The sequence below is a fragment of the Coffea arabica genome, chromosome 8c, assembly GCF_036785885.1.
Source record: "Coffea arabica cultivar ET-39 chromosome 8c, Coffea Arabica ET-39 HiFi, whole genome shotgun sequence".
In the NCBI taxonomy this organism is placed as follows: domain Eukaryota; kingdom Viridiplantae; phylum Streptophyta; class Magnoliopsida; order Gentianales; family Rubiaceae; genus Coffea; species Coffea arabica.
In genome coordinates this window covers 6,312,247-6,339,695 of record NC_092325.1, presented here as the reverse complement: position 1 = coordinate 6,339,695, position 27,449 = coordinate 6,312,247, and the positions used below count along the sequence as shown (strand labels likewise).

The 27,449-nt window shown below is 36.2% G+C and overlaps 2 protein-coding genes across 4 annotated transcripts; one reads left to right on the top strand and one right to left on the bottom strand.

Moving 5' to 3' along the window:
- The first annotated feature begins 60 nt into the window (after positions 1–60).
- LOC113707383 (probable polyamine transporter At1g31830) lies at positions 61–6,433 on the top strand. 3 transcript variants are annotated; one of them, XM_027229686.2, is made up of 2 exons: positions 61–441; positions 4,591–6,433. In XM_027229686.2, exons 1-2 carry the CDS (start codon positions 232–234, stop codon positions 6,049–6,051), a joined length of 1,671 nt encoding a protein of 556 aa, XP_027085487.1. In that variant the 5' UTR covers positions 61–231; the 3' UTR covers positions 6,052–6,433. The 3 variants fall into 3 exon arrangements, with proteins under 3 accessions (XP_027085487.1, XP_027085489.1, XP_027085488.1); XM_027229688.2 differs by lacking the exon at positions 61–441 and adding an exon at positions 3,881–4,337; XM_027229687.2 differs by lacking the exon at positions 61–441 and adding an exon at positions 3,882–4,133.
- A 1,327-nt stretch (positions 6,434–7,760) lies between these two features.
- LOC113705726 (MATH domain and coiled-coil domain-containing protein At3g58210-like) lies at positions 7,761–10,586 on the bottom strand. Its single transcript, XM_027227644.1, has 5 exons — positions 10,535–10,586; positions 9,539–9,596; positions 8,948–9,067; positions 8,673–8,830; positions 7,761–7,909 (listed from the first exon to the last, which is right to left on the bottom strand). The coding sequence occupies exons 1-5, from the start codon at positions 10,584–10,586 to the stop codon at positions 7,761–7,763; spliced, it is 537 nt and encodes a 178-aa protein (XP_027083445.1).
- Positions 10,587–27,449: the final 16,863 nt, after the last annotated feature.

Below are 27,449 nucleotides of genomic sequence, written 5' to 3'. Positions count from 1 at the left end.
TATATATATATATATATATAAACTGTAATGCCTTGAGTTCCAACAACTAGTACAATAAGCTGGTCAACCAAAAACAACAAAATATCTCTCTCAAACTCTATATCAGATTTCATGTCTACATCCATTTCTCCTCATCTTCCTCCAGCTTTCTTTCTCAGTCTCTTTCTTTAAAGCCCTTTATTTGTGTGCAAATTTCTAGCATTCTTATCCAGTCTTCTTCTGCAAATACAAATGGTCCCAAAAACCAAGAATGATTTATCTCTAGATTCTGCAAGAAGCGATGAAGCATCAATAAAAGTGCCCAAAACCCAAGATTTATCAGATGCTTCTGCACCAGCCGGGGCAGTTGCCAATGGTGGAAGAGCGCAAACTGGCTCTCAGCAAGTTGCAGCAGTTGCTGATATTTCCACAGCACCAAAACCACAAGAAGGGGAGGATCAGGTATTATACTATTATATATTCTTCATCTTCAAAGATTTTAATATTGGCTTTGTTCTTGTTCCATTCCTTTTCCTTTCTCCCCCCCTAAAGAGTTGTGAGTTTGTTCCACAAGAATATGCTTTGGAATGGTTCTACTAGAATACTTACAAGATAAGGGCTGAAATGGTTCAAGATTTTGTTCCCCCATATTGGCTGAGAATTAGTTCCCTAGCAAATTAATTAATGACTCCTAATAGTACATTCATACGTTTTTGTTCTCTCTCTCTCTCTCTCTCTCTCTCTCTTTTTTTAAAAAAAATTTGCATATTGATAAGTATATATTTTTAATAGTTTCATGTGTATACGTGCACGTGTATTTGTCCTTTTGTTTCACGAGAGAGAAGATAGTAGTGTCTGTTTTCTGAATTGATTTTGCTTGAAAAGAAAGAGATAATTTATTTTTGGTAGAAGAAAGTAGGAAAAGAAAATAATGTGGATAGGCAAGATTCTTTTCCAAGCCATGTTTTGCTGTTCTTTTTGACATTGGATCGAGGCATATTTTCTGTAGGACATAAATGGAAATGGGATTTGGATTTTGGAATGCCTAAAAGTTGATCAAGTTTTGAGGGTTTAGACGGCCATATTGATGGCGGAATCATACCTAAATATTATTGTGCCCCTCGCGTGCTGGCTAGTTCCATAATTGGGGTTTTAAAAGTTAAATACCGTGTGAAGTGCAATGATTTGTGGAGATACATACCATTTGGAATTGAGTACTTAGAAATCATATATTATATCATGTAGCATGTGGATGAAGAACCAATTGGTGACCCTAAGGTATTTGAGGTTTTTCTTCTCATGTTTTTTGGGGGCAAAAAAGGTTTTATATTTTATTTTTTTTATTGATATGTATCATATGATAAATAGTTTATTTGTATTGAGAGCAGAATTCTTTTTGTTGTATCATAAACACGTTTTATAATTATTTTTTTTCTCTTCAATTACTTTTTTTTATTTCAATAGATGACATCATAAAAAGCGTTATTCCACTATTTTAAATTTTTTTAAAATAATCTTCAATCCAAGAGAAACAAATTCGGATTTTATGGGAAATTATATGCATTGTAATTGGATTTATGGAGTGGCACTTGAATGAGGAACGTAATTTCCTTTTCCTTTTTTATCCTGAAAGAATGGAGTGGAAGTTTGTCAATGAGGGCCTGATATTTTTTAATATGGTGGGGATTCAATGTTGGACAGATTTCCAACATCATGGAGGCTAAATCATACTGTACTTTCCTATTTTCTACTACTACTATTTAGCTTAGTGATCAATAGGACCATTACTTGAGTACATGTGCTCTAGAAACTTTAGAAAGTAAAGAGAATGAACAACAAAAAAGAGAGAATAGAAGGATCGATCAATCATGATGTCAAAGATTTGTTTTTTTTTTTCAAATTTCTTTTTAACTTTGGTTATTTTTTAGGCCTTGTTTGATAACTCAATTCAGTAGTTATATCTAATGGATTTAGATCTTAATATGTTTAGACGCGTTTGATAACTAAAAATAAAATATCTGAATTAATTAAATGACGCTGAATTTCTTAAGCAAAACTTACTCTCGAAAATAAGAAATAAGTTATTCACTCATCAGTTAATATGGTATGCACTCAAATATATCAAATTTAGTATTTAACAATTCAATAATTTAACAAATTTAGATTTCAAATTTCAATTTTATCAAACACACCCTTAGTCTTTTGCAAACTTTACAGGTGAGCTTTTAGTTGCAAAAAAAAAAATCTCTATTCAATACTTGGTTGTGGGCTCTACATCCCTAATAACACAAAAATTACTACAATTTTCAATTCTGCTCACTCAATTCTTGCCACCCAAATCTCTGCTAGGGGAGATCAGTGAAATTTTTAAAACCTTGAGGGGTGCCAGTACAAGTTTTAGAAACCTTAGGGGAGGTTTGTGAAATTATCCCAAAAATAATACACCATCCAAATACTAGTACGGGAAATGAATGTCGTCTTATGAAGTCATTTTCCTGGACAGAAATTGTGGTGTGGCGGAAAACTGTCATGATGTCATTTGCCTTTGCTGAGAAAACGAAGTATTCTATTGTCACACGCACAAAACATTTCCGCGATTTTGTGTCATGTCAGAATCTTGGTGAACCGCTGGGATGATAAGGCAACAAGACGTTTTAAATTCCCAATACTTCAGAGAAAGAACGAATAACAATAAAATAAATAAAAGTAATTTCTTGTGCTTGCTTGAAGGGTTCAATTTCTTTTTCATCTTTTACAATTGCTTATGCAATGGTGTATGAGAAATAAAAATTTAGCATTAGACAACTGAAAAACCCTTTTTAAGTGTAACTGAATCTTTACTCTTAAAAAAAAGGAAAGAAAAAGAAAAAAATGTGCAGTTGAATCTTTCTTTTTTTTTTTTTTTAATCCTCGGACTTCTTCTCACATCTTTCCTATTCCTAATTATTAGGTTTAGGATTCGAATATTGCTGATAACGGAGAGAAATATAAAAGTTCTCTCTTAGCTATTGGACTAATCCTGATTGTTAAATTTTTTATATGCAGCATATGTATAAACATCTGGCTACAAAATAAAAAGTTGATTTCAATTTTCTGATTGGATTCACTTCTAACTTCTTATGGTTTTCTCATTTCCCAAGTGTTCTTTGATTGATTCTCATCAATACCTAACACAAACAAAATTTAGCACACAAAAAGGGGAAAAAAAAACTCAACCAATTACAATCTAGTTGAACAATTCTTCATTTTTTATTTTAAGAGTTTTTTTTTTCGAGTTCTCAAGCTAAACAAAATTTTCACGTTTTAATAACATAATTAATTGGGATCAATCTTTCCTATACTGTCAGTATATACACTGACGGGGTTGGATGAATGCCACATCATATTAATTTAAATTTAAATATCAAATTTTATATATATGGCGTGCATCTAAACCTGCTAGTGTATACATTGTTAGTGTATAAAAGATTTATCCAATTAATTAACATTTAATACCATTTTTATTTAGTCAACTGATATAGTTGACAGGACCACCCTTGAACCAAATTTCAAATATTCTTTGAGAATCTTCCAAAAAAAAAAAGAGAAAAGGAAAGGTTAGAAAAGGACATATATATATATATAAGTAAATCTTATATACACTAACAGTGTATATATTATTACGGTTTGCTGCATGGCATATATGCAAAATTTAGATTTCAAATTCAAATTTGGCTTATGTGTTATGAATTTAATGATAAAAGTGTATATACTGTCAGTGTATATAAGATTAATTATATATATATTTATATGTGTGTGTATGAAGGATTAGAAAAACTAGACAAATATTTTTGGAATAATAAAATTACAAATTTACCCCTGACCAACAAACTATTCAAATCTTGGGGAATACTTCCCATCTTTTGTGAAAGAGTTTATCAATTTACAGTGACAGATAGCAACAAAATATTCCCTCTTTGATCATCCCGATTCCGATTCCGATTCCAGATGTATAGCTCTCGATTCCTTCTCCTTCCCAACGCGTCTCACCATCTCAGCTCATCTGCAGAAGAGTCCCTTTGTTTTTTCCCTCAAATCTCAGTTCTAAGATGACACAAAGAGCCAAACAAGCCGCTACCGCTTTTTCTTAAGGACTCTGTCGCCTTCGCTTCATGGTCCTCCCTTTGTTCCTTTTTTCTCTCTGTTTTTACGTTGTGTTACTCATTCCTTTCTGGGTTCCTCAGATTTCATTGGATGGTATCCGAATTTTTTTGATTTTGGGGAGGTTGGTTTAACTTGATTTGATGTTGGTTTGTTCCCATTTGAACTGAATCTGGTCTAGTTCGCATGATTTCTTTGTTTTGATCAAGGTTTCTGAGGTTTGTTCCGCTAATCTGATTGAACTATTGTGATAATTTGATGAGAATTGGCGAATTATGCTGGTTTCTGTTCTAATTATGGACTGATTAGCCATAATTTCCTTATTTTTCCTCTCTTCTTGTGATGGTTTATCTCGAGATTTTGTTTTTCATGTTAAATTGGTATAGTTTTTGTCTTTCTACTGTGTCTCTGTAGTTAAATTTGAGCTGAGGCAAGTGTATTCAGTTTTTAATGAGTTTATGATGAATGCAGAAATTGAGGAATACAACTAACAGACAAGCTGCCATTGCAATGGGGGAATATGATGGATCAGAATATGTGGTAATTGATGAGGTTCCTCCTCCTAGAGCTGGTCATAGTAGTAGGAAAGTTTCGGTTTTGCCCCTTGTTTTCCTCATCTTTTATGAAGTATCAGGGGGCCCATTTGGGGTTGAGGATAGTGTCAATGCTGCTGGTCCTCTTTTAGCTCTTCTGGGATTTTTAGTATTTCCATTCATATGGAGTATTCCCGAGGCGTTAATCACAGCTGAGATGGGAACTATGTTTCCTGAAAATAGTGGTTATGTCGTTTGGGTTTCAAGCGCTTTAGGACCGTTCTGGGGTTTCCAGCAAGGTTGGGTGAAATGGTTAAGTGGGGTTATTGATAATGCTCTGTATCCTGTTTTGTTTCTGGATTATTTGAAATCTGGTTTCCCTGCAGTCGGTCATGGTTTCCCTAGGGTCCTTGCTGTATTGGCCTTGACTATTGTCCTAACTTATATGAACTATAGGGGTTTAACAATTGTTGGATGGGTTGCTATTCTGCTTGGCATCTCTTCACTCCTGCCTTTTGCTGTTATGGGACTTATTTCAATTCCTAAGTTAAGACCCGGAAGATGGTTGGTGGCAGATATTCACCATGTAGATTGGAATTTGTATCTGAATACCCTCTTTTGGAATCTGAACTATTGGGACTCTATAAGCACACTTGCAGGAGAGGTAGAGAATCCAAAGAAAACTTTGCCAAAATCTCTTTTCTATGCAGTGATTTTAGTGGTTGTTAGTTATTTCATTCCTCTTCTGGTTGGAACTGGTGCTGTTCCACTGCAGAGGGATGAGTGGACGGATGGTTATTTTTCAGATATTGCGAAGATGCTAGGTGGTGCATGGTTGAGATGGTGGATTCAGGCTGCTGCAGCTATGTCAAATATGGGGATGTTTGTTGCTGAGATGAGCAGCGATTCTTTTCAGCTTCTTGGTATGGCTGAAAGAGGAATGCTTCCTGAGTTCTTTGCCAAGAGATCTCGCTATGGTACACCTCTAATTGGGATCCTTTTTTCAGCTTCAGGTGTGTTTTTGCTTTCATGGATGAGCTTTCAGGAAATAGTAGCTGCTGAGAACTTCTTATATTGCTTTGGAATGATATTGGAATTTATTGCTTTTGTCCGGTTAAGATACAAGTATCCAAATGCATCTCGCCCATATAAGATTCCAGTGGGAAATATTGGATCCATTCTAATATGTACACCACCAACCATACTGATATGTGCTGTCCTGGCATTTTCTTCTCTGAAAGTCATGATTGTAAGTCTCATTGCTGTTGTCATAGGGCTAGTAATGCATCCATGTCTTAAGCATTTTGAAAAGAAAAGATGGATGAAGTTCTCCATAAGTTCTGATCTTCCAGATATTCAAGCTACTGCTCGCGAGAGCACAGAGACCTTTATTGCCTAACAAATATGTGGTATCTTCATATTCAGAAGACCATTTAGCCCAAAGCAAGTTCCTGATGCAAGAAATTTCAAATTTTAAATCCTGGAGAAAGCATTGCTATCTTGGACTGAAGGCCTAAAACGTGGCCAGAAGATCTTTGTGGATGACAAGCATGTGATGAGAGCTTTTGGGTCTTGTTAGATAATTTCCTTACTTTGATGCTTTTATGCCAGGGGAGGTTCTTACCATCAGAATATGTATATTTGCTTCAGTTTTAGTTAAAATTGATGTTTCCTGAAACAGAAAATGTTTTATTATTGGAAAAGAACCTGTAGTTTTTAGTCAGGCTACTCTGGGATGCATTAGCAAGTTCATGAATAATGAATGCTTGTTGATTCTTAAATTCTTGGTCTCCTGATTTTTTATTCATGGTAATTAGATTAAACTTCAAAGCGGAAATCGTTGGACTCGGCATCATCAATCAATAGAGCAATTTGTAGAGGAGATACTTGTGTTTGATTTATGTTTGGATACTGAAGATGTGCCTGGTTTAGTCCTTTTCTGAATCGATTTTACGCCCATGAATCTTGGTAGATGTTCAAGTTGCAACTTACAACCTCAGTCAAGAGAAAAGCCTGCCTTAAATTAATCATCTGGTTGAAAAATCACTCTTGGCTTCTGTGCTTTAGCTTTTAGCTTTTGGAAAATGCTTAATTGTTCTTTTCTGTTCTGCTGAAAGGTTGAGATCAGATTGGCCAAACTCCTATTTATGAGATTACAATGTCACAAACCAGCCCTAGATCTAAGGCACACTTGTGATTTTTGAATACCAGAGGGAGGAAAATCCAATGAGATTAAATAAAATGGCGAAATAGGAAAAGAATAACTTGACAGTAAAGAAGAGAGGGATCAAAGTAAATTAAAATTACAGAAGAAATCTATATGGTTGTCAAAACTGGGGAAGCTAGTGATTCCAGAATATTTTCTTTGAAATGTAATTGTGCATTAAGACAACTGGTTTGGTATTGCTTTCCTTCTGTAGAACAGAAATTGAGTGAGAAGTAAGTCTTGTAGAATTGAATTTGTTTACCTCCCAAATTCTGCTGTGGGATAAAGCCACAGCTTTCAGAATAAATGTATTTCTTAAATAAAAAGATGCTATAAAAAAAGTTGTTTTGCACGTAATACGTTCACATACCTAGGGACTAGACTCCTCTCCATTGCATCGGCGAGAACTTGTTTCCATTACACTTGAATAAAATTAATTTCAAAATTATTTTCGAAGATCAACTCCATTCATAATGTATTTCTGTCCTTGTATTAGTTATACATAAAATTTTGCATGAAATTGGCCAAGTTCTGTCTTCTCCTCCTGAATAATCGTTGCAAAATTTATCACAAATTTGACCCATTTTTCACCATTCAAAAAGTTTTTGTATAAATTAATATCAAATTATCATAAAAAAGTATAATTTTTTCGTACATTGATTTAGAGATTAAAAGAAAAATAATGATATAATAGCATAATTTTATTACATTTTATAATTTAAAATATGAATCAATGAAGAGATCAATGGAGATAAATCTAATGGAGAGGACCCTAACATAAGCCCACGTCAAGGAACAAAAAATTTTAAAGGTACTATGGGAGAACTCCTTTTTCGTCAATATGGGAATGTAATTTTTTGTTCCTTCGATTTTGGTCAGTCCTATTGTTTAAAAACAGCTTTTCAAAGTTTTTTTGCTACTTCAGAAATTTCGGCTTGAACCACCATAGCATCTTTCTCAAGGAAGCCTCTAGAAGAATTGTGAACCTCTTTCAGGGAGAGAATGTTATCAGAACCACAACTGGGGTTGGTAGAAGAAAACCACGAAGTACCTGCAAAACAAAAATGTTGTTCAAACACAATTTTTATCACTAGAGAAAGAATTAACATTATTGTAGGTGGACAAAGGTCAAATTTTCTATGTATGAAAATGAAATCTACTCGTTAATGCTAATTTAGAACATATTATGAATGTATGCTTAGAGTTTAAGCACGTTTGAGACCTTAATAATTAGGAGTTCTGGTTCAAATCCTCCTGCCCTATTCCCCTCCTTCTCAAATTTCACTCTTCTCTTGCTTAATTTTTTTTTTTTCTTGAAAAGAGACTAAACAAGTTTTTTTTTTTTTTTTTTTTATATTAAAGTTTGATTTTTGCATATGGATAATGGTCAAACTATTTATATCTGCATTCATAATTATACAATATATAGCATGATTTGCCTAATGGCGTTATAAAATGTATCATTATTCATTTTAGCCATTTTTAACCTTCATATTTGTAGCAAACACAACCTTGCAAACATAATAATCTCATCTAAGGTTGAAAAAGTCCAGATATGACAAATTCATTTTAAATTCATTGCTTTTCTAAGTAAAACTCTCAATCGTCAGGAAAGAGGAAAGAGAGTTGTTAGAGTCTTTTCTACTGTCAAATTCAGAGTTTGAATCTTGTACCTAGCAGTTGGGAGGTGGAAAAGATATGGGGAGGGTGGGAAGGTAACCAAAAAAAAAAAAAAAGAATAGGACAGCTAAATAAGGGACATTATCCAACCCCTTGCAAAAAACAAAAAATGAAAAAAAGAAAAGGTTGTTTACCTGTATATATTGCATAACCGAGTGGTTTTGGGTTCTTTATCGAAAGCTTGTATTCTGCATAGGTTTTTATGTCATTCTTGGGCTCAGCTAATAGTAGATACAGTGAAAAGCTTTTGCCTTTCTGCTGACCAAATCCTTTGGGATAAAACTCCAGCTTCCTGAAATTGTAAAAGAAATACCAGCTTCTAATTAAAAAGCTACTCAACTGTGATTAACAGGTTTTTAAGTATTATCTGGAAGGAAATACCATTACTAAAATTAAGGTATAGACGTACCAATTGCAATTTCCCACAACAAAAGCATCAGAATGGAGAAATTCTTGTTTAAGCTTGGAAAATTTTACTATGTTGTATGTATAAATGCCAGAATCTCTCTTGAACAGTGCCCCATTCTTTCTTCATTTCATGATATCGCAGTGTTTAAAGACAATGAACAACACAGGTTGTGTCAGGATATGATAAATGCTAATTCTGATATAGACCCAGTTTACGTAAACTGCATTTCAAGAACAAATTTTTGGAAAGAAATTAAGAAGATTACCTTCAAAAACTAATCAGTAATTGTCTCGAATTTGATCGTAAACGAAGAATTTGAATTTCACATGGATCTCCCAGCCAGGACGTAGGGAAGGTATGCTATCAATTAAAGGCCAGCTATAAGGAATTCACGGGACTAGCTATGATACGATTTTTCTTAAGATGGTAAACTACACTGGGGGTTCGAGTCTATTAATTGTGATGTTACATGGGAAATATGTAAATTGGGCCTATGTATTGTTAGGGTGTGGACCAAATTGGTCATTTAAGTTTCCGTACAAACATGTTTAGCCCCATTTTTTTAGATAGAAAAGATCATTTCATTCAAACAAATTTGCACTAATGGCAGGAAATACATCAAACAAACCTGACACAGATACATATAGATCTGAAATCAATAGATATAATAAATTTAAGAAAACAATACAAATAAAGATAACATTGATGCTCCTATATATGTTTCATCCGGATGAATCACTGTAACCCAACACATCAGCGCATGTCTGCTGACAATTAGATCTGATCTGATTAAAATTAATTCAAGTCCAAAGAGAAATTTAGATATGATAATAATGGAGAAATTATAGATCTGAAAAACTAGATTATAGATGTACAAAATCTCAAATTTCACAAAGATAAAAACCTAAAAAACTCTCACAAGGAAAAACCCAAAAGATAATAAAATTCTCACTAGAATAATCTAGGAGAGAAGAAACTCTCACCGGGAGATTTTAGGAGAGAATAATAGAATTTATTCAAATAAGAAAAACTAAAAACTATAAAGAGTACTGCCTCCCATGGGGAAAGACCAGATTTGGTTTCTCTCCCATGGGAGAGATGAAGAAGATTTTAATTGGAAGAGTTCTAGAGAGAAGGGACAGAAAAGAGTTTTAGAGAGATGAAGCAGATCTTGATTAAAAAACATGTTTAGCCCTTAAAATACCAATTTTGACTAATTTTTGGATAATTGATTTTGTTCCATCCAATTTGGTGGAAAATTAGTATCAACGGCTTGCTCTCATCAATTTTTCTTTTTCCAATTCAGATAGAAAATCATATAGTCAATTTCTCTTCGAAATCACAATGAATCAAGCATCTTTCAAGAACATTCAAAGTAATTCAGGTACAATCAAGGTTCAGATCCGAATTTTCACTTTACAAATATAATCGAAATCCAATTGTTGCTTTAGAAGTTATGCTTTCAGGGCTAATTCATCCTAATCATACAATCATAACTCAACGATCAGGAAGAAGGGGAATTCATCCTTGATTATGCTCTTAACCAAGTTAAATAATTGATGTAACAGAAAGCGCAAACGAGTGCACCGGAAGCGTAATCTGCTGCAGGCATATTTTGGTTCGACTTCTCCTCCACCATTGTGATATTGCGTGGCTTTTCCGATAGCTTTCTTGGCAAATTATATCAAAACCTGTTGTTGCAGTTTAAAGAGTTGCCATCAGTCAATCATGATACATAGGCTGATCCCTTATGAATCCTATAGCTCAATTTGGGTTGAATTTGGATTTAAATATCACTATGCAATCCCATGATCTTGTTATAAAAAATACATTGTTTCCGATGAATGATAATAATAATAAACCGTTTCTAGTGAAGTAATAAACAAAAATAAATGTTTTTAGGGCTTTGGTTTTGCAAAAATAATAAAACCCTTTATGTCAGGTTAGCAGATACAAGTAATTGTAGATCTCAAGCTACTAATAATAGTTTTGCAATACCTCTTGAGGGCTTTGGTTTGGCAAAGTTTCCCAAATATGAAGCGGAAAAAGGTTGATGCAAGGAAAAGTGATTATGTACTGGAGCTCCCAGAAGATATTATTCAACATATTCTATCGTTCCAAAGCCCTGAAGAAGCAGCACAGATGAGTCTCTACTCCAAGACATGGTCTAGCGCATGGTGTACTTTTCCTGTCTTGAAACATCACTTTGATGATTGCAGATTACAACATTTGCATGAAGTATGAGAGAACCCTGCATTTGTTAAGGAAATCGGAAAAGAATTCAAAGATTATGTGAAAGAATCCCTGCAAAGATACTGTAACCAGAATGCATATATTCAGCAGCTCCATCTTTCTATTCAGTGCTTGTTTTTGAGGGATGTATCTTCTTTGATTGAGAATTTACTAGATATTATTGAAACAGCCGGTGTAGCAAAAGAGCTTCGGTTTTTAGTGCTTCACACTTATCTCACAGGGAAGACGATTTGCCTGAAGTCTTTACAATTCTTGAAGCTGAAGCACTTACAGAGTTTTGTCTTGCAGGGTGTAAGTTGAGGCAGTCAATTACCTGTAAAAAGAAGATCCAATGTTGTCGCCTGAGGAAATCATCTCTAAAAAAAGTGCATACGGATGAAGCTACCCTACAAAGCATATTATCGAGTTGTCCCTTGATTGAGAACGCAAGTCTCATTAACTGTTCTGGTTTGAATCAAATTAAGATGGTGAATGACATGCTTTATATCCTCAAAGAATTGTTTGTTTCTTCTACATTTTGCGGCACCACGGCTGTTGAAGTAGCAGTACTAAAATCTTGAATCTCTTCACATTAGATCTTTTGCTTGGAAGTCGTCGAATTTGAAGTTGTTTCCATGTCCGCATCTGAAAAAAGTTAAATGTTTTATGCACTAGCAATTGATAAGGATGGATTTTTCAATGATTTCGCGAATAAGTTCCCAAACCTGGAGACCTCGAGTGTTTTAGAATGCTCAGTTTACAGAAAAAAAATCAGCATGTATATCAAATAACTCGATCAAGTCTACGAACTTAGGATATTCGTCTGCAGTAATAGCTAGGAGATGGGCATGAGGTTGAAACTAACGCCTCAAGCATTGCTTAGTTTGCATACGAAGGTGATAAATTACCAAAATTTTAGCTCTTTCGCCACTACTAATTCATCAAGTAGATGCAAGTACAAGACAAGTATACGTTGGCAGTGAAGTAGATTCACATTTGTTGCTAGTACTGCTGATTGGTCGATCCAGCTCAACGAGATGTTAAAGAAAATACTGCTACATAAGTCCCAAGTGTCACTCTCTATCGATTTTTCCTGTACACTTGACACTGAAAATCTTCTAATACATCTCCCGGTTGAGGAGCCTGGAGTTGTGGTGGAGGATTTGACATTGCACACCTCTCCATCACGACCACTGTCATCATATTCAACTCTTATAGATAATCTGTCCCTGATTTGCCGACCAAATTCCATCATTCTTGCTTTGGATAACAATAGTTGTGATAAGGAATTCGCGAAGGTGCTCTGTCAGAGGCTGATTGGTAGAAGAAACTCAGACAACTGTGATCCAGGGGACAGTCAATTGTGGGAGAAAGATTTGAAGGAAGTAAAAGTTGAGGGTAGTAAGGAGAGGGAGGGGCAATTTGCAGCTGTTGACTCGAGAAAATTGGCTGATTCATGCTCTAGATTACATCCTGGCATGCTGCCGATGGAAATTTTGTTCAATTTGAAATGGTAAAGGATGTTAAAATGATGGAAAATTTTAGTTTTGAGATTGATGCATAGGTTGTAGGAGAATCATGAAAAATTAATCATCTAGAAAAATTTCCTCAAGAAAGAGCTAGGTGCTGTAACCATGGTTCAAAGACTCAGTCGAGTCATCTCTGGAACAGGGCTTTCCGATCCGATACCGTGGCGAGATGACTTCGAGATACTGAATCACTGAGAACTCGGCCTAGACGTCTCCGAGACGGATAGAAATGGTCAAGTCACTCGAATCATCCCGAGTCATCTCGAGTCAGCTCGAATTTTTATTATTTCTAATTTTTTAATTATTTTTTTACAAGTTTTAGAATATTAAATATTTCAAGCCGAGACCGCGACCGATATGCCAAGATCGATGTGGCATGGTCTGGGACGTGACTGCAACCGTGACCACCACTTTGAATCATGGCTGTAACTGCTGTTTCATGAATAGTATGCGTTCTTGATTTGTGAATCTAAATTTCTTTTGGATGAATACCATGCGAGTTACAGTTTTCCTTTGGTGAATGAATCTGCAGGCTTGTGATTTTCTCAAGCGCAGTGTCTATTCTGCAATCAGAGAGTTCTAAAATATTCCGCTTTTCTTCCGGATGAATACGGTACTACTATACCATGCTAAGTCACTAAAATAAATTGCTAGTTTCTCTTGGGGAAAAAGCCCAACCCACCCAATGAATAAGTTGAGTTTTTTACTCAACCTATCAAAACCATCACCCAACTAATTCAATCCAACCCTTGAAATTAGTGTGCGCATTGGATGGATTGTTAAATTTTGGATTCTCAACCCACCCAATCAACGACTTGGGTTTTCTCAACTCAATCCACCAAAAGTCATCACCCAACTAAACCAACTCAACCTTTAAAATTAGTAAGCGAGTTGGATGGTTTGTTGGATTTTGAGTTTATATTTGTCAAATTTACTTACAATGAGAGTAATTGTTAAACAAAGCAGGTATAATTCACTTGCGTATACCTGCGCTTGGTTGAATTTCTTCACTTTGACATTCAGAGCACTGGGCAGAAATCACATTGCGTTAGCATCCACAGGGACTATCGCAATGCTTTGTTTTAATTAAATAGTCGGATTCCCCTTGTCCGTACCAGTTTTGAGTCGACTGTTCGACGCCCGGGGAAGGCCTCCGAGGGAGCCGTTCTCAGTCCGTTCCCCCGGCCTGCATGCGGCGACCCGCTCTCGCCGCGGGAGCAGCTCGAGCATTCCACCGACAGCCAACGGGTTCGGGATTGGGACCCCCGTGCCCAACCCTTAGAGCCAATCCTTTTCCCAAGGTTACGGATCCATTTTGCCGACTTCTCTTGCCTACATTGTTCCATCGACCAGAGGCTGTTCACCTTGGAGACCTGATGCGGATATGAGTACGACCAGGCGTGGACGGCACTCGGTCCTCCGGATTTTCAAGGGACACATTGTCCAAGACATAAGGTCCTTTTTTTCCTTTTTCTTAACAACACAAGTTTTTATTATTTCTTGTATTACAAGTTTTATTGTGTAATACAAGATATAATCCCAAATTTCAAATGATCAAGTTTTATGTATGAAAATGCACCTCTTAGTTGTGCCCATGTGGTAGTAACTTAGCAAGAATACTTCAAAAAGTTGAGAAACAAGCATTCCTTTGTTTGGATGGCATTGCAATTTCTCAGAGATTTTCCATTTTTGCCAAAAACAATTTTTACATATGGGTTACTATATATCACCAGTTTATGCGCGTCACCAATCCATCGCTTATGTGTATTTGATTGCATGGAATTCCAACTCAATATATTGGCAAAAGTTACCTAAAATATTGCCATTCTTTATTTTTTTGGTTAATTGCAATTTATTTCCCTAAAGTATATCTTGATTCCCACTTTACCTCAATGTTTTAAAAACCGGACCGTTAATTGAACCGGTAAAATGAAAGGATCGAGGTTCAATCGGTCAGACCGGTTCAACCTCGGTTTAATGAAATTTTTAAAAAATAATTTATATAAATATATATATATATGCATAAAATAAGACATGTAATGGACTAATTTAATACTTTATATGATGAAAAATTTACTATTTTTTAATAACTTGGATTTTTAAAAATAATTTTTTTAAATTATAAGTTAAAACAAATAACTTTCATCTCAATTTCAATTATATCTAAATCCAACCCAAAAATATCACAAAATTTTGAAATTATACAAAATTCACGTCTATGAGAATTTAGACATTGTGAACTTAAATTTTAATTTACGTTTTGGGATTTAGAGATTGCAATTTAAAAAAGAAAGTTTGGAATTCGAAGGAAGTCAAGAGAATCGAAAATAGAAATGGAAACTTGATAAGAAACAAAAAATGAGATAAAAGTGAGTGGTTGTGGCATTAAATAATTTGGGTTAAAGAAAAATAATTCTTTTTTAACTTTTTTCAATTTAATGGACAAAAACAAAATTAAAAGATGGAAGAAAACATCAATAAATTAAAAATAAAGAGGTTTGATTAAAAAGAGTGTGATAAAAGAAAAGAGGAGAGAGAGAGAGAGAGAGAGAGAGAGAGAGAGAGAGAGAGAGAGAGAGAGAGAGAGAGATAGTTGAAGATTAAAAAGAAAGAGCCATGGGAGAATGAAATTTTGTAAGAAAAATGGAAAAAAGAAATATGAATATTTGTTTTATATAAATAAATTATCAAAAAAAACTAATAAGATGTGATGGTGCAACAGTTAATACATTGGTTTTCTGTTACAAAGGTCTTGAATTCGAATTTTGATAGTTGCATTTTGCAAAACTTAAAAAAAAAAAAGGAAAAGTTGAAAACCGGAAAATCGCCGGTTCAATCCGGTTCGGCGTTTTTCACGGTTCAACCGGGTTTTGACCGGTTTTCTGCCAAAGTCAACAATGGCATAGAACCGGACCGGTACTATGGCCGGTTCGCGGTTCAATCGATCGAACCGGCCGATTTGGTCCGATTTTTAAAACATTGCTTTACCTCCTAATCTTTAATTTTTGTCACTTAACCACCTTAAGAGACAAAACGATCCTCTCATATGCTAAGTTTTTATTTTTAAAGTTTGTACTTCCTTTAAGATGTGGTGATAGATATCGTTTTATCTTTTACACCTGATGATCCATGCATCAAATCCAATTCATGGCCAGACAATGTAGCCCTTCGACATTGTTCCACAAGAGCAGAAAGAAGGGACTGTAACAACTGTAATTACTCCAAAGAAAAGTTGCTGGTACTAAAGATAATCAAGTTTGCCTGTACGTTCAACCATTCAGTCACAATAGAATAAAAAAAAAAAATCAATTGTTACTTGAGTCCTAAGGGACTGCTTCTAAGAAAACAGTCCTAAAGGGACAACGTATAATTGAAAATATAATTCATATGACTCTATATGAATCCCCAAAACCCCCAGGTTTTGATAAAATACTAGGCATGGTACACTTAACAAGTGTACCATGGTGCGTGTCATGGTACACTTAACAAGTGCCATGGTGTGTGGACTTGTTAGCCAAACCCATTTAATTATTTACGTATGTATTTATGTTAACCAAGACCAGTCCGGTAGGCATGGTGGAAGCATATTTTAATGATCCATATCCTGCTCACAAAGATAACCCAATCGGAGTAAGTATTCTGTAGATCCATATCCAAAAATGCACAAAATCCCGGCCTAGTTCATTAACAGCCTTCACCGGCTCAATCTTAATAAAGTGCAAATTATCTTACTTCCTGTTTAGGAGAAATTCGTGTAGGAGGCAAAAAATTCGTGTAGGAGGAGGTCATGGTCATTCATTGGAGCTCCCAGAAGACATTATTCAACACATTCTATCGTTTCTAATCACAAACGAAGCAGCCCAGATGAGCCTGCTCTCCAAGTCATGGTATGGTGCATGGTATACTTGTCCTGTCTTGAAACTTGACCTTGATGATAAAGATTGCAGTAAAATATTAGCCCTAAGGAATGACCCTGAAAAGTATCATTTACCTATTGAGCATATCAGACTAGAATTAACGGATCATGCAAATAAATCATTGAGGAGATACCGTTTCCATAATGCATGCATTCAGCAGCTCCATCTTTCTATGTGGTGCTTTTCTTTCCCTGATCCATCTTGTTTCATAGATAAGTTAATAGGTAAAATTGAAACAGCCAGTGTAATAGTTAAAGAGCTTCGTTTTTGTTATACTTCATACGAAGAAGAAGGGAAGGAAGATGCTTTGCCTGAATTCTTTACAATTCTTGAAGCTGAAGCACTTGCAGAGTTTTCTGTTTAAGGGGTGTAAGTTGAAGCAGTCAATTCCCTGTGAAATGAAGATCCGTTGTTATCGTTTCTGGAGATTATCCCTAGAAAAGGTACATATGGATGAAGCTACCCTGCAAAGCATATTATCGAGTTGTCCCTTGATCGAAAACATGCATCTCATTGACTGTTCAGGATTGTATAAAATTAAGGTGGTGAAAAATATGCTTGATAGTCTCAAGGAGTTTGTTGTTTCTACATGTGATGACACCAGAGCTGTCGAAGTCGAAGCACCGAACCTTGAATCTTTTAGCCTCCGTTGTCCCTATCGGTTCAATTTGAAGTTGCTTTCGTGTCTGCATCTGAAAAAGCTAACCTTGACTGGCCTAACAATTCATGAAGACAGTTTTTTCCAGGATCTCGTAAATAAATTTCCAAACCTCAAGGACTTGAGTGTTATATGCTGCCACATTGATAGAAGAATCAATATATCAAGTAACACGATCAAGTTTACGAACTTAGAATTCTTGCCCGAAGCATTAGAAGGAGGGCCGATTAACGCTCCAAGCATGGTTTCATTTAAGCATGATGGTTACAAGATCCCATATTTCAACTCTTTGCCCACTACCACTACTTCATCAAGTAGATGCTAGTACAAGCTACGCTTAGATGACAGTATTAGCTCTGGTACTGCTGATCGGGCTCTCCAGCTCAGGGAGAGGTGGAGGATCTGACTTTGTCCACCTATTGTTCATTAGCACCATCTTCATCACAGTCAAACCATTCAACTCTTATAGATAATTTATTCCTGATTTGCCGACCTGAGTCCATCTTCCTTAATTTGGAATTTTTTGATGCTAAGCAATTTGTGAAGTTGTTTTGTCAGAGGCTGATTGATGGAAGAAACTCAGACGACTGCAATCGAGGGGACAATAAGGTTTGGGAGAATGATCTGAGAGACCTTAAATTTGAGGGTCTTATCAAGGGGCAATTTGTACCTCTTGACTCGAGGAAATTGGTCGGTCCATGTTCGAGATGTACTGACGGGATGGATAAACTGGTGTTCAGATTGAAATGGTAAAGCACATGCAAATGCTGAAAATTCTCAATTCTGAGATTGTCTGTTAAACTTCAGGATAGGACTGGTTAATAAACTTTGTCAAGTAGTTAGTTCAGACCGACATTCCCATAACTGAAATAGACCATATTCATGGCCGGCACTGAAACAAGAGGTGATTAACTGATTTAGTACTTTGATTGCATAAGACACACTCAGCTCTATTCACAATACCCCACGCTGCAATTTATCCAAACTCAGAAGTATCCAACCTTCTTCGACATAGGACCCAAAGGGACATGGGCAAATCTTGTTGCAATACATCATAGGCCAGATATAATGACAGAAGGGTTAGATTTGCTAGGCTGTCAAATCACATCATCCACCTGATCACTAAAAGGAATAAAGCCAGGAGGAGTAGACTGCAATAATTTAAGTACGTAAAGCTTTCCTCCTCCTTCCCTCATGCCATCTCCAGTGAAAATTGGTGATCAATTTACATATGACTGAAGGTTCATGGCTCGGATTTCGCGAACAAAGCAAAAATTTAAAATTTAAGAACCAGAAAACGTCACTAACTCTGACTCAACCAACATATACAGATCCACATGAACAGGAGTTGAATATAACATCTCTGTTACAAAGATATACAAGTAATTGACAATGAATTACAGTCTGTTAAAAATTTCTTACACCGTTCAGGAATGGATGGCCTGCCCCTCTCCCCTTGTCACACATGTTTTTATAACCACCTGATCAGCCATGCATCAAAACTGATTTATGGCCAGACAGTGTAGCCCTTTCATATATTTACACAAGCGAGGTCCCTACATCCATCCCAGCAATACTCGGTTTGTTGTTTCACTTTCTAATGAAGTGCCGTAAAATTTTTTTTTTCCCTTTGTCTTCAAAATGTATTCCGAGTAGACTCGCCAAATTAGAGGTCAAGCCAATTAAATTAGGATATTGTACCAAAAGGAAGGGGATAACAATGGTAATTACCCCTAAGAAAAGTAGGTAATACTAAACATATGTAATGAAGCTCACCTGCTTTACGTTCCATATCTTTGCCATTCTTTTGGTCCATTTCAACTTGATAGGGTGCGATTTTATCATTTATTTTATTATTAATTTCCTCTATTAACTAATCCAATGTGAATTAATTATTAGATTCTATTCACTTTTCGTAATTTGCATTTATTTCAGGGAGTAGAATAAAATGTCACAATCAAGGCCAATTTGACAGTCATCAGGAAAGAGTTCAAATAGCAGGCAATCAAGGGTATTCTTGAAATAAGGAGATGCAAGACCTTTTTGGTAATTTTGACCGAAAACAGCAACTAGAAAAAGGAAAAAGAAAGCAAACCTCAAGAAGACGGCTTCCTCTCCGGAAGGAGAGCCGCCGCACAGGAGACTACTAGATAGAAAGGAGAATTAGGAGTAGAGGATTTTGGCTGTCTCCTTTAGTTTAGTTTTTCCTTTGACTTTTCCGTAGGATTTTTCCTTTGCTTTTGATTCTTACGCATGCCAGACAATACTTAGTAGGCCTGTCAATCGGGTCTAATGAGTCGGGTTTTGATGAGTTCAAGCTCAGCTCATTTAATTTGAGACATTTTCGGGCTTCGGGCTATGAGTTTCGGGTTCGTAAATGTGAAGCTCATACTCAACTCACATAAAATTCGGGTTGTGAGCCTTAATCGGGCTTAGCCCAAGCTCACTTATTACTCCTGAATTTTCTTAATATAATTACTATAACTATTAAGTTGTAAAACTAATTTAACATTTACAAGACTATAATATTAAAACTAAACATGGACAAATAATAGTTCTTAAAAAGTATATAAACCAAAATTTTTTCAACAATATTTATATGTAATCCGTTTAAAATGCATGATAAATAGTAATAAAACATGCAATCATAAGCCAATACATCTTTAAAAGTTGAAACTTTTTTTTATAATCTTGTGATTTAAATCCAAATATGCTTGATGATTTTTGTGTTTGTAGACCAAAAAAAAAAATCAACCAATAATATGCCAATACAAAAAATTACTCAACCAATAAGAAAAATTAGAGATTTAGTTATGCATTACTAATATTGGCTCTCAAGAAAGCTCATGAAAGAGTCTTTAGATGTGTTTTTGTGTTTTGTAATTTATATATATATTTAGTATTTAGCAAAAATATATTTGGATATATAATTATACATAATATCAAAATATAAATATTATATATATAGGTAATTAAAGGGCCGGGCCTATATCGGGTATGAGCCTAATAAGCCCCAAGCTCGGCTCACATTTAATTCGGGCCTAATTTTTAGGCTCAAACTCAGACCGGCTCACTAAATGATCGGGTTCATCGGGCTTTCTGTCGGGCCGAACGAGCCGAGCTCGGGCTGGCCCAGCCCCATTGACAGTCCTAATACTTAGTAGTTATTAGCTTTACTTTGACTTTTCTTTTGGATTCGTATTGGCTTTTCTTCTCTCGGATGTCAAGACCAAACAAAGCAATGGACTACTTCCTCTAGCTTTACTTTTGACATCCAAACAAAGCAATGGACTACTTCCTCTAGCTTTACTTTTTCGACAGTAGTGCAACGACGTGAATTTATCCAATTGATGGCCATTGCTTTCTCTGCAAATCTGTATGGTTTTTTCGCATCCGGGATGAACTAAACCCGCTTTTCTAGTCAAGGAACAACGGATACTTTGGGTCGTTTAAAATTGTGAAATCGATTTAATTTTATATTTTGCTTTTATTTATTGGTATTCGCATATTCCCTGGTTACAGTGCTTATGATTGTTTAATTAATTGATTGTCTTGGATCCGGATAATTAGTTAATTTGATAATCTATTGTCAATTAGGGCATTAAATCCGTAATTATTTAATTACCTTAAATTAGTGACAACTGACATGATTAGATTTGTGTCAGGGGGATATGCGGGCTAATCTGAAATAACCCTGGTAGTGTGTTATTTGGTTAGAATAGGGCTCCTCTAATACGTAAGACAATTGGGAAATTAAATCTTATGGGCGTATCTAGGATTATTTCTCAATTAGAGCAGTGATTAACGGGCGTACCTTAATCACCGACACAGTAAGGAGAGGTTGACTGTCATCGCTTGTTTGACAGTTATAACCTATTTATTGGTAAATAATTGGAATTGGCTTGTGCATCGATGATCAATTAGGTGAACCATTGCTGAAGTTATTTCTTGGCTAGATCCTTAGTTATCATTCATTTGATTTTAGTAAATTGTTATTTAATTTTTAGTAGTTCCTTGGATTTTATTTGCATTTATTTGATTGTCACTCTCTGCGCAAAACACCCCCTTGTCGCTGTGAATTTGAAAAGAAACAATTACTCCCAATCCCTGTGGATTCGACCTTACTCACCGCTATCTACAAAAATTATTTTTAGTTTGAGCAGGTTTTTATTATTGCACAGGCTGACAACCTGTCAAATTTTGGCGCCGTTGCCGGGGACTGGCACTAGTTATTTGTTTCTTTTTGAGTTCACCTTATTTTCATTTTTAATTTATTTTTCTCTTATTTTTTTACATAGTTTATGGCTGCTAACATCCCGTATTTTGATGATAGATTGGATTTTATTCCTGAATGGGGTTATGAGACTTATGTTTTTCCTAATGATCAATGGGTTGTTGCAAATTGTGAAACTTATTTTGCCTCAGGTTATTCAACCGACACATGCCCCGCATTTCAAGATAATCTAAGTGCTCCGATTGATACTTTTGAAGATTTTTCACCTCGATTTCAAACGTGGTATGACTCTTATCCAAACAGATATGATCAAGGATGGTGGGATAATTCCAATTTTAATTATGCGACGGGGCCAATGGATTTTCAACAGCAAGAGTCTCAGCAATCATCCTCCGTGTCAGGTATGTCTCTTGAAGAAATGATGGAATTACTAATTGCTAATACAAATCGATTTCATCAGGAGACACAAGCGAGCCTTCGCGACCTGGCGGATCAAATGCGTCAATTGACATCCAGGATAGAGCGATTAGCTTCTCACCTTGAAGAATTGCCCTCACAAACCAATATCAATCTTGAAGGAGATGAGAGTGCAATTATCCGGCCAAATGACATGGAACTGCAAGAGTTTCAAGGAAACGGATCTAAAAATGCAGTTGAAAAGGAAGCTGAAGTGCAAGACATGAGACTCCAGGATCATCTCGTTCAAGTGAACGAATCCAGTGAACAATTTCCAAATGCGGTGACATCTCCTCCACTCCTTCATCAATATTCTCTTGACTCTTACTCTTCAATTCCTGTTAATGAAATTGATTTTATTATACCAGACAATTTTGAATTTCATGGCAGGAATAAATTAAGAATGGCGATGGCAAAATATCTTAAAGCAATAAATGCAAGTGAGGGAGGAGTGAGTGGAGAATGCAGATCATTGTTGACTTGTTTAGCGCCATTTACTAGTCCATGGAAGCCCGTAACTTGTGTGTCCAAGAATTACTCTATTTACGAGGGTTATCAAGACTATATAGAGGATGAAGCAATAAGACGAGCCATAAGATTTTATCCTCTATGAACAAAACATGATAATGTCTAGCCAAAAACATTAAAGAAAGGCGCTCATTAGGAGGCAACCCAATTGTTTTTTCTAATTGTTTGTTTGATTTCGTGGGATAGTTTAAATATATTTTCCTTGAATTTGACTGATTTTGGGTTTCAATTTTCGTTTTTGCTGATTTGTAGGTGTTCTTCTGTTATGACGCGCCCGCGTGATGAGGCATGGAGCGCTCACGGTCGATATCGTCAGAAGGGGTTCCTGCCCTTATGACGCGCTCGCGTCGTGACGTATAAAGAGCTCACGATCAGAATCGTTAGAAAGAGTTTCGATCTTCATGACGCGCCCGCGTCATGACCCATGAAGAGTTCATGGTCAGAAAGCTCTCTTGCTCTCATGACGTGCCCACGTCAAGCGACCTGAAGAGCTCCCTATCCCGTGCCTTTGTCACGTGCCCACATCACGTTGGCGGGAAAGACAAGCATTCAAAAGAAAAACTCAAAACCGGTTAGTCAGTTTCTAATTTTGCATTTCAAAGTTGAGTTTTGTAAAAAAAAAAATTTGATTTAAAAAAAAAACAAAAACAAAAAACAAAATTTTTTTTTTCTTATCACCGTAGCTTAAGTTTCCAAATTAAAAAAAAAAAGCAAAAAAAAATTCTTTTTCTTTCTTTCTTCTTTTTTTTCTTTCTTCTTTCTTCTCCGCCGCCTCCTCCCTCAACCCACCCCAGCCGCGGCTTTCCCCTCACCAGTTTTCTCTTCGCCGTCGATCCATCGTGGCCACGAGGAGCGTCAACGCCGCCGCTGCTCAATGCCTCCACCACGAGCTACCGCCAGCAGCACCAGAGGCAGCACCCACCTCGCGCCTCCGCCAACAACGACCAGCTCGTGCGCCGCCGCTGCTCACCAACCACGCGCAGGCCACCCCGCAGCTCTCCCTTCAGCTGCGACCCCGCGCGCTCCACTAGCTCTCCTCCACTGCCGCGCCTCTTTTTCTTAGCCACTACCGCCCCAGTTTCTTCATTCGGCCACTGGGAGAGGTATTTGCTACTAAATCCCCAAATTTTGGTATGTATTGGATTCATTTGGGGGTTTGTCAGTAGATTGGAGTGGCAATTGGGTTGTTTGCCTTAACTGTGCGGTGCACCAGTGCTAGCAATTGTGCTATTTTCCTTCGTATTATTGTGCTATTTTGCTATACCTGTGGTACTGGTGGAGTAACTGGACCTTAATTTGGTACCTCTATCTGGTTGGCTGCGTTTGTAGTGTCCAATATCTAAGCCGTTTTCATTGAAATTGTTGATTTTGAATTAAGATTTTGACTGGCCAACTGGAGCTATTTGTTGAAATTTTGGTTGATTTAATTCGGCAACTGCATTCCTTGTTGGCATTAGTAGTTTTTAATCGAGTTTTTGAGGACATTTTGGATGTTGGTTTATATTGCTGATTTGGAGGAGCAGTGTCTGTGATTTTGGTCTGATCATTTGTGCAATTTGTTGACTCATTTGCGGACTTATTTGTTTCCTGGGTTTGTTTATTGACTTCGGTGGACTGGGTTCCTACCGACGGTTCCTCTACTTGCTCTATTCATTGGAATTCTAGTCGCCTGTTGCTCTTCTTTAGAGGTTTAGAATCTTTCTTGTGACTAGATTAATACTTGGGACTATTGCTTTACTACTGATCTGCTCTGCTATAGAAATCTCATTGATTTTGAATTGCGATTTGCACCAATGATAAGGGTGCGAGTACTTGTTAACTCTATTTGGTTAGAGATCTGATTGACTACCAAGGGCTTGGGACTGCGCTGCTATTACTAAAGTCCTGAACTGATATTGCTGGATTTAGCATATTATTGGAGACTTTGTTGAGATTTTGGGTGGATAGAGTTTTGCATTTGCTGGTTGAATTGATGTCTCACCACATCTGTTCCCCTCCGCCGTTCCCGCCGACCCCTTAGCCACTCAAGAGAGAAGTTTCGTTGTCCTTTTCACTTTAATTGCTTTATTTCCTCCATTGAGGACAATGTAGGATCTAGGTGCGGGGGGAATAGCAGCTGTGCTAGTTTTTCTACTTTTTAGTTTTTTTAGATGTTTTTGCTTTCATTTTAATTTGCTATTTGTCCACCTCTCGTTCAATTTCTTTCTTCCTTTTTAGTGATTAGCTCATAAGTGATGCCAAAGTTTGATGTTGGATTGTTGCCTCTATTTCTGCTATTGCCGAGTTTTAGTAATAAAAGAGTATCAAGTTAATGTGGTTAAGTTCAGAAATATCCCTCTGGTGAATATCAGTAATTGATTGACTTTTCTAATTTTTGGTTAACTTTTCTAGGTATAGGGAATGATTATTGGCATTTTTCATGTGAAGTGGTCCGGTTATTAACTTTAGTTCTCCACGTTTGAAAATGAGGCTAGCTGATGCAAGTTTTCTTTTGGTTCTTGTGTTATATTGAGTTTTTGATTTTTAGCTATAAATAAACTTGACTGTACTCCGCTATTAGTTACTATTGAGTAACCGGGGATCTGCACCTAAAAGTGTCGATTCTCGCGTAAAAAGATAGTACTTTCTATGAGTACGTGGTCGTATAGCGATAAGAGCTGAGTAACCGGGGTCCTTCATCTAAAAATGTTGGAGTTCGCGTCAAAAGGCTCCAATGGCTAGCGACTAAGTCTTTTGTTACTATTGAGAAAAGAAAAAAAAAAAAGAAAAGTAGAAAAATGTGATAAAAAGTGAAGGTTGTGTTAGTGTATAATAACAGTCAGCTTGCCGATTTATGGATTTAATGTTGAGATTTTGGTTAATAATTGGACCATTTGCTAGTGATGTTAAGCGATCATTCCTTCTTCTTAGATTAGTTAACTTGGAATTGAAGGAGTTTGTGATTTAGAAGCTAACCGGAGTGATGTTTCTTGGATCTTGATCACTGAGGCTCGATCTATGTCTTTCTTGGTATCTTGACAATTTGGTGGATAGAGCAATAGCTACTATCAAATATTGGTGTTTGTTTGTTGTTCTCATGCTTGAGGGCAAGCATGGTTTAAGTGTGAGGGGAATTGATATGGTGCGATTTTATCATTTATTTTATTATTAATTTCCTCTATTAACTAACCCAATGTGAATTAATTATTAGATTCTACTCACTTTTCGTAATTTACATTTATTTCAGGAAGTAGAATAAAAATGTCACAATCAAGGCCAATTTGACAGTTATCGAGAAAGAGTTCAAATAGCAGGCAATCAAGGGCATTCTTGGAACAAGGAGATGCAAGACCTTTTGATAATTTTGACCGAAGACAGCAACTAGAAAAAGAAAAAAGAAAGCAAACCTCAAGGAGACGGCTTCCTCTCCGGAAGGAGAGCCGCCGCACAGGAGACTACTAGATAGAAAGGAGAATTAGGAGTAGAGGATTTTGGCTGTCTCCTTTAGTTTAGTTTTTCCTTTGACTTTTCCTTAGGATTTTTCCTTTGCTTTTGATTCTTACGCATGTCAGACAATACTTAGTAGTTATTAGTTTTACTTTGACTTTTCTTTTGGATTCGTATTGGCTTTTCTTCTCTCGGATGTCAAGACCAAACAAAGCAATGAACTACTTCCTCTAGCTTTACTTTTTCGATAGTAGTGCAACGACGTGAATTTATCCAATTGATGGCCGTTGCTATCTCTGCAAATCTGTATGGTTTTTTCGCATCCGGGATGAACTAAATCTGCTTTTCTAGTCAAGGAACAACGGATGCTTTGGGTCGTCTAAAATTGTGAGATCGATTTAATTTTATATTTTGCTTTTATTTATTGGTATTCGCATATTCCCTGGTTACAGTGTTTATGATTGTTTAATTAATTGATTGTCTTGGATCCAGATAATTAGTTAATTTGATAATCTATTATCAATTAGGGCATTAAATCCGTAATTGTTTAATTACCTTAAATTAGTGACAGCTGGCATGATTAGGTTTGTGTCAGGGGGATATGCGAGCTAATCTGAAATAACCCTGGTAGTGCGTTATTTGGTTAGAATAGGGCTCCTCTAATACGTAAGGCAATTGGGAAATTAAATCTTACGGGCGTACCTAGGATTATTTCTCAATTAGAGCAGTGATTAACGGGCGTACCTTAATCACCGACACAGTAAGGAGGGGTTGACTGTCATCGCTTGTTTGACAGTTATAACATATTTATTGGTAAATAATTGGAATTGGCTTGTGCATCGATGATCAATTAGGTGAACCATTGCTGAAGTTATTTCTTGGCTAGATCCTTAGTTATCATTCATTTGATTTTAGTAAATTGTTATTTAATTTTTAGTAGTTTCTTGGATTTTATTTGCATTTATTTGATTGTCACTCTCTGCGCAAAACACCCCCTTTGTCGCTGTGAATTTGAAAAGAAACAATTACTCCCAATCCCTGTGGATTCGACCCTGCTCACCGCTATCTACAGAAATTACTTTTAGTTTGAGCAGATTTTTATTATTGCACAGGCTGACAACCTGTCACAACTGCTTGAATTATGCATATATTTTAAGGCAGTTCTTGGCTCAGCTAATTCTAGATGTACAGAGGAAAAGCTTATGGCTTCTTGCCCTAAAGCTTCTGAGCTTGGACAAAAAAATAAAAGCCTTGAACTATAATATTAGAAATTATAGACTCCCAATTGGTCAAAAACTAGTTGGGATTAACAAATTATGAAGCAATAATATGAAGACAGATATTTTTTTTAAGAAAAAGAAAGAATCAATACGCACCTGTTGCAATTTTCCTGAAGAATAACATCAGAATAAAGAACTTCCTCATGCTTGGAGATAAGTTGTCTCTAATTAATGTATCATGTAAAGCTTCCACCACCCACCCCCACCAAAATGCACACGCAAACACACAAAAAACAAGACTC

Bases quoted from the DNA above. Each gene is read 5' to 3' on its own strand.
- LOC113707383 (XM_027229686.2), top strand. From the start codon at position 232: ATGGTCCCAAAAACCAAGAATGATTTATCTCTAGATTCTGCAAGAAGC. The intron at 442-4,590 runs GTATTATACTAT...TGATGAATGCAG, and splicing joins CACAAGAAGGGGAGGATCAG to AAATTGAGGAATACAACTAA.
- LOC113705726 (XM_027227644.1), bottom strand. From the start codon at position 10,586: ATGGTGGAGGAGAAGTCGAACCAAAATATGCCTGCAGCAGATTACGCT. The intron at 9,068-9,538 runs GTTTGAATGAAA...CATGAAATGAAG, and splicing joins CCTGCCATTAGTGCAAATTT to AAAGAATGGGGCACTGTTCA. The intron at 7,910-8,672 runs GTAAACAACCTT...TTTGTTTTGCAG, and splicing joins CGGTTATGCAATATATACAG to GTACTTCGTGGTTTTCTTCT.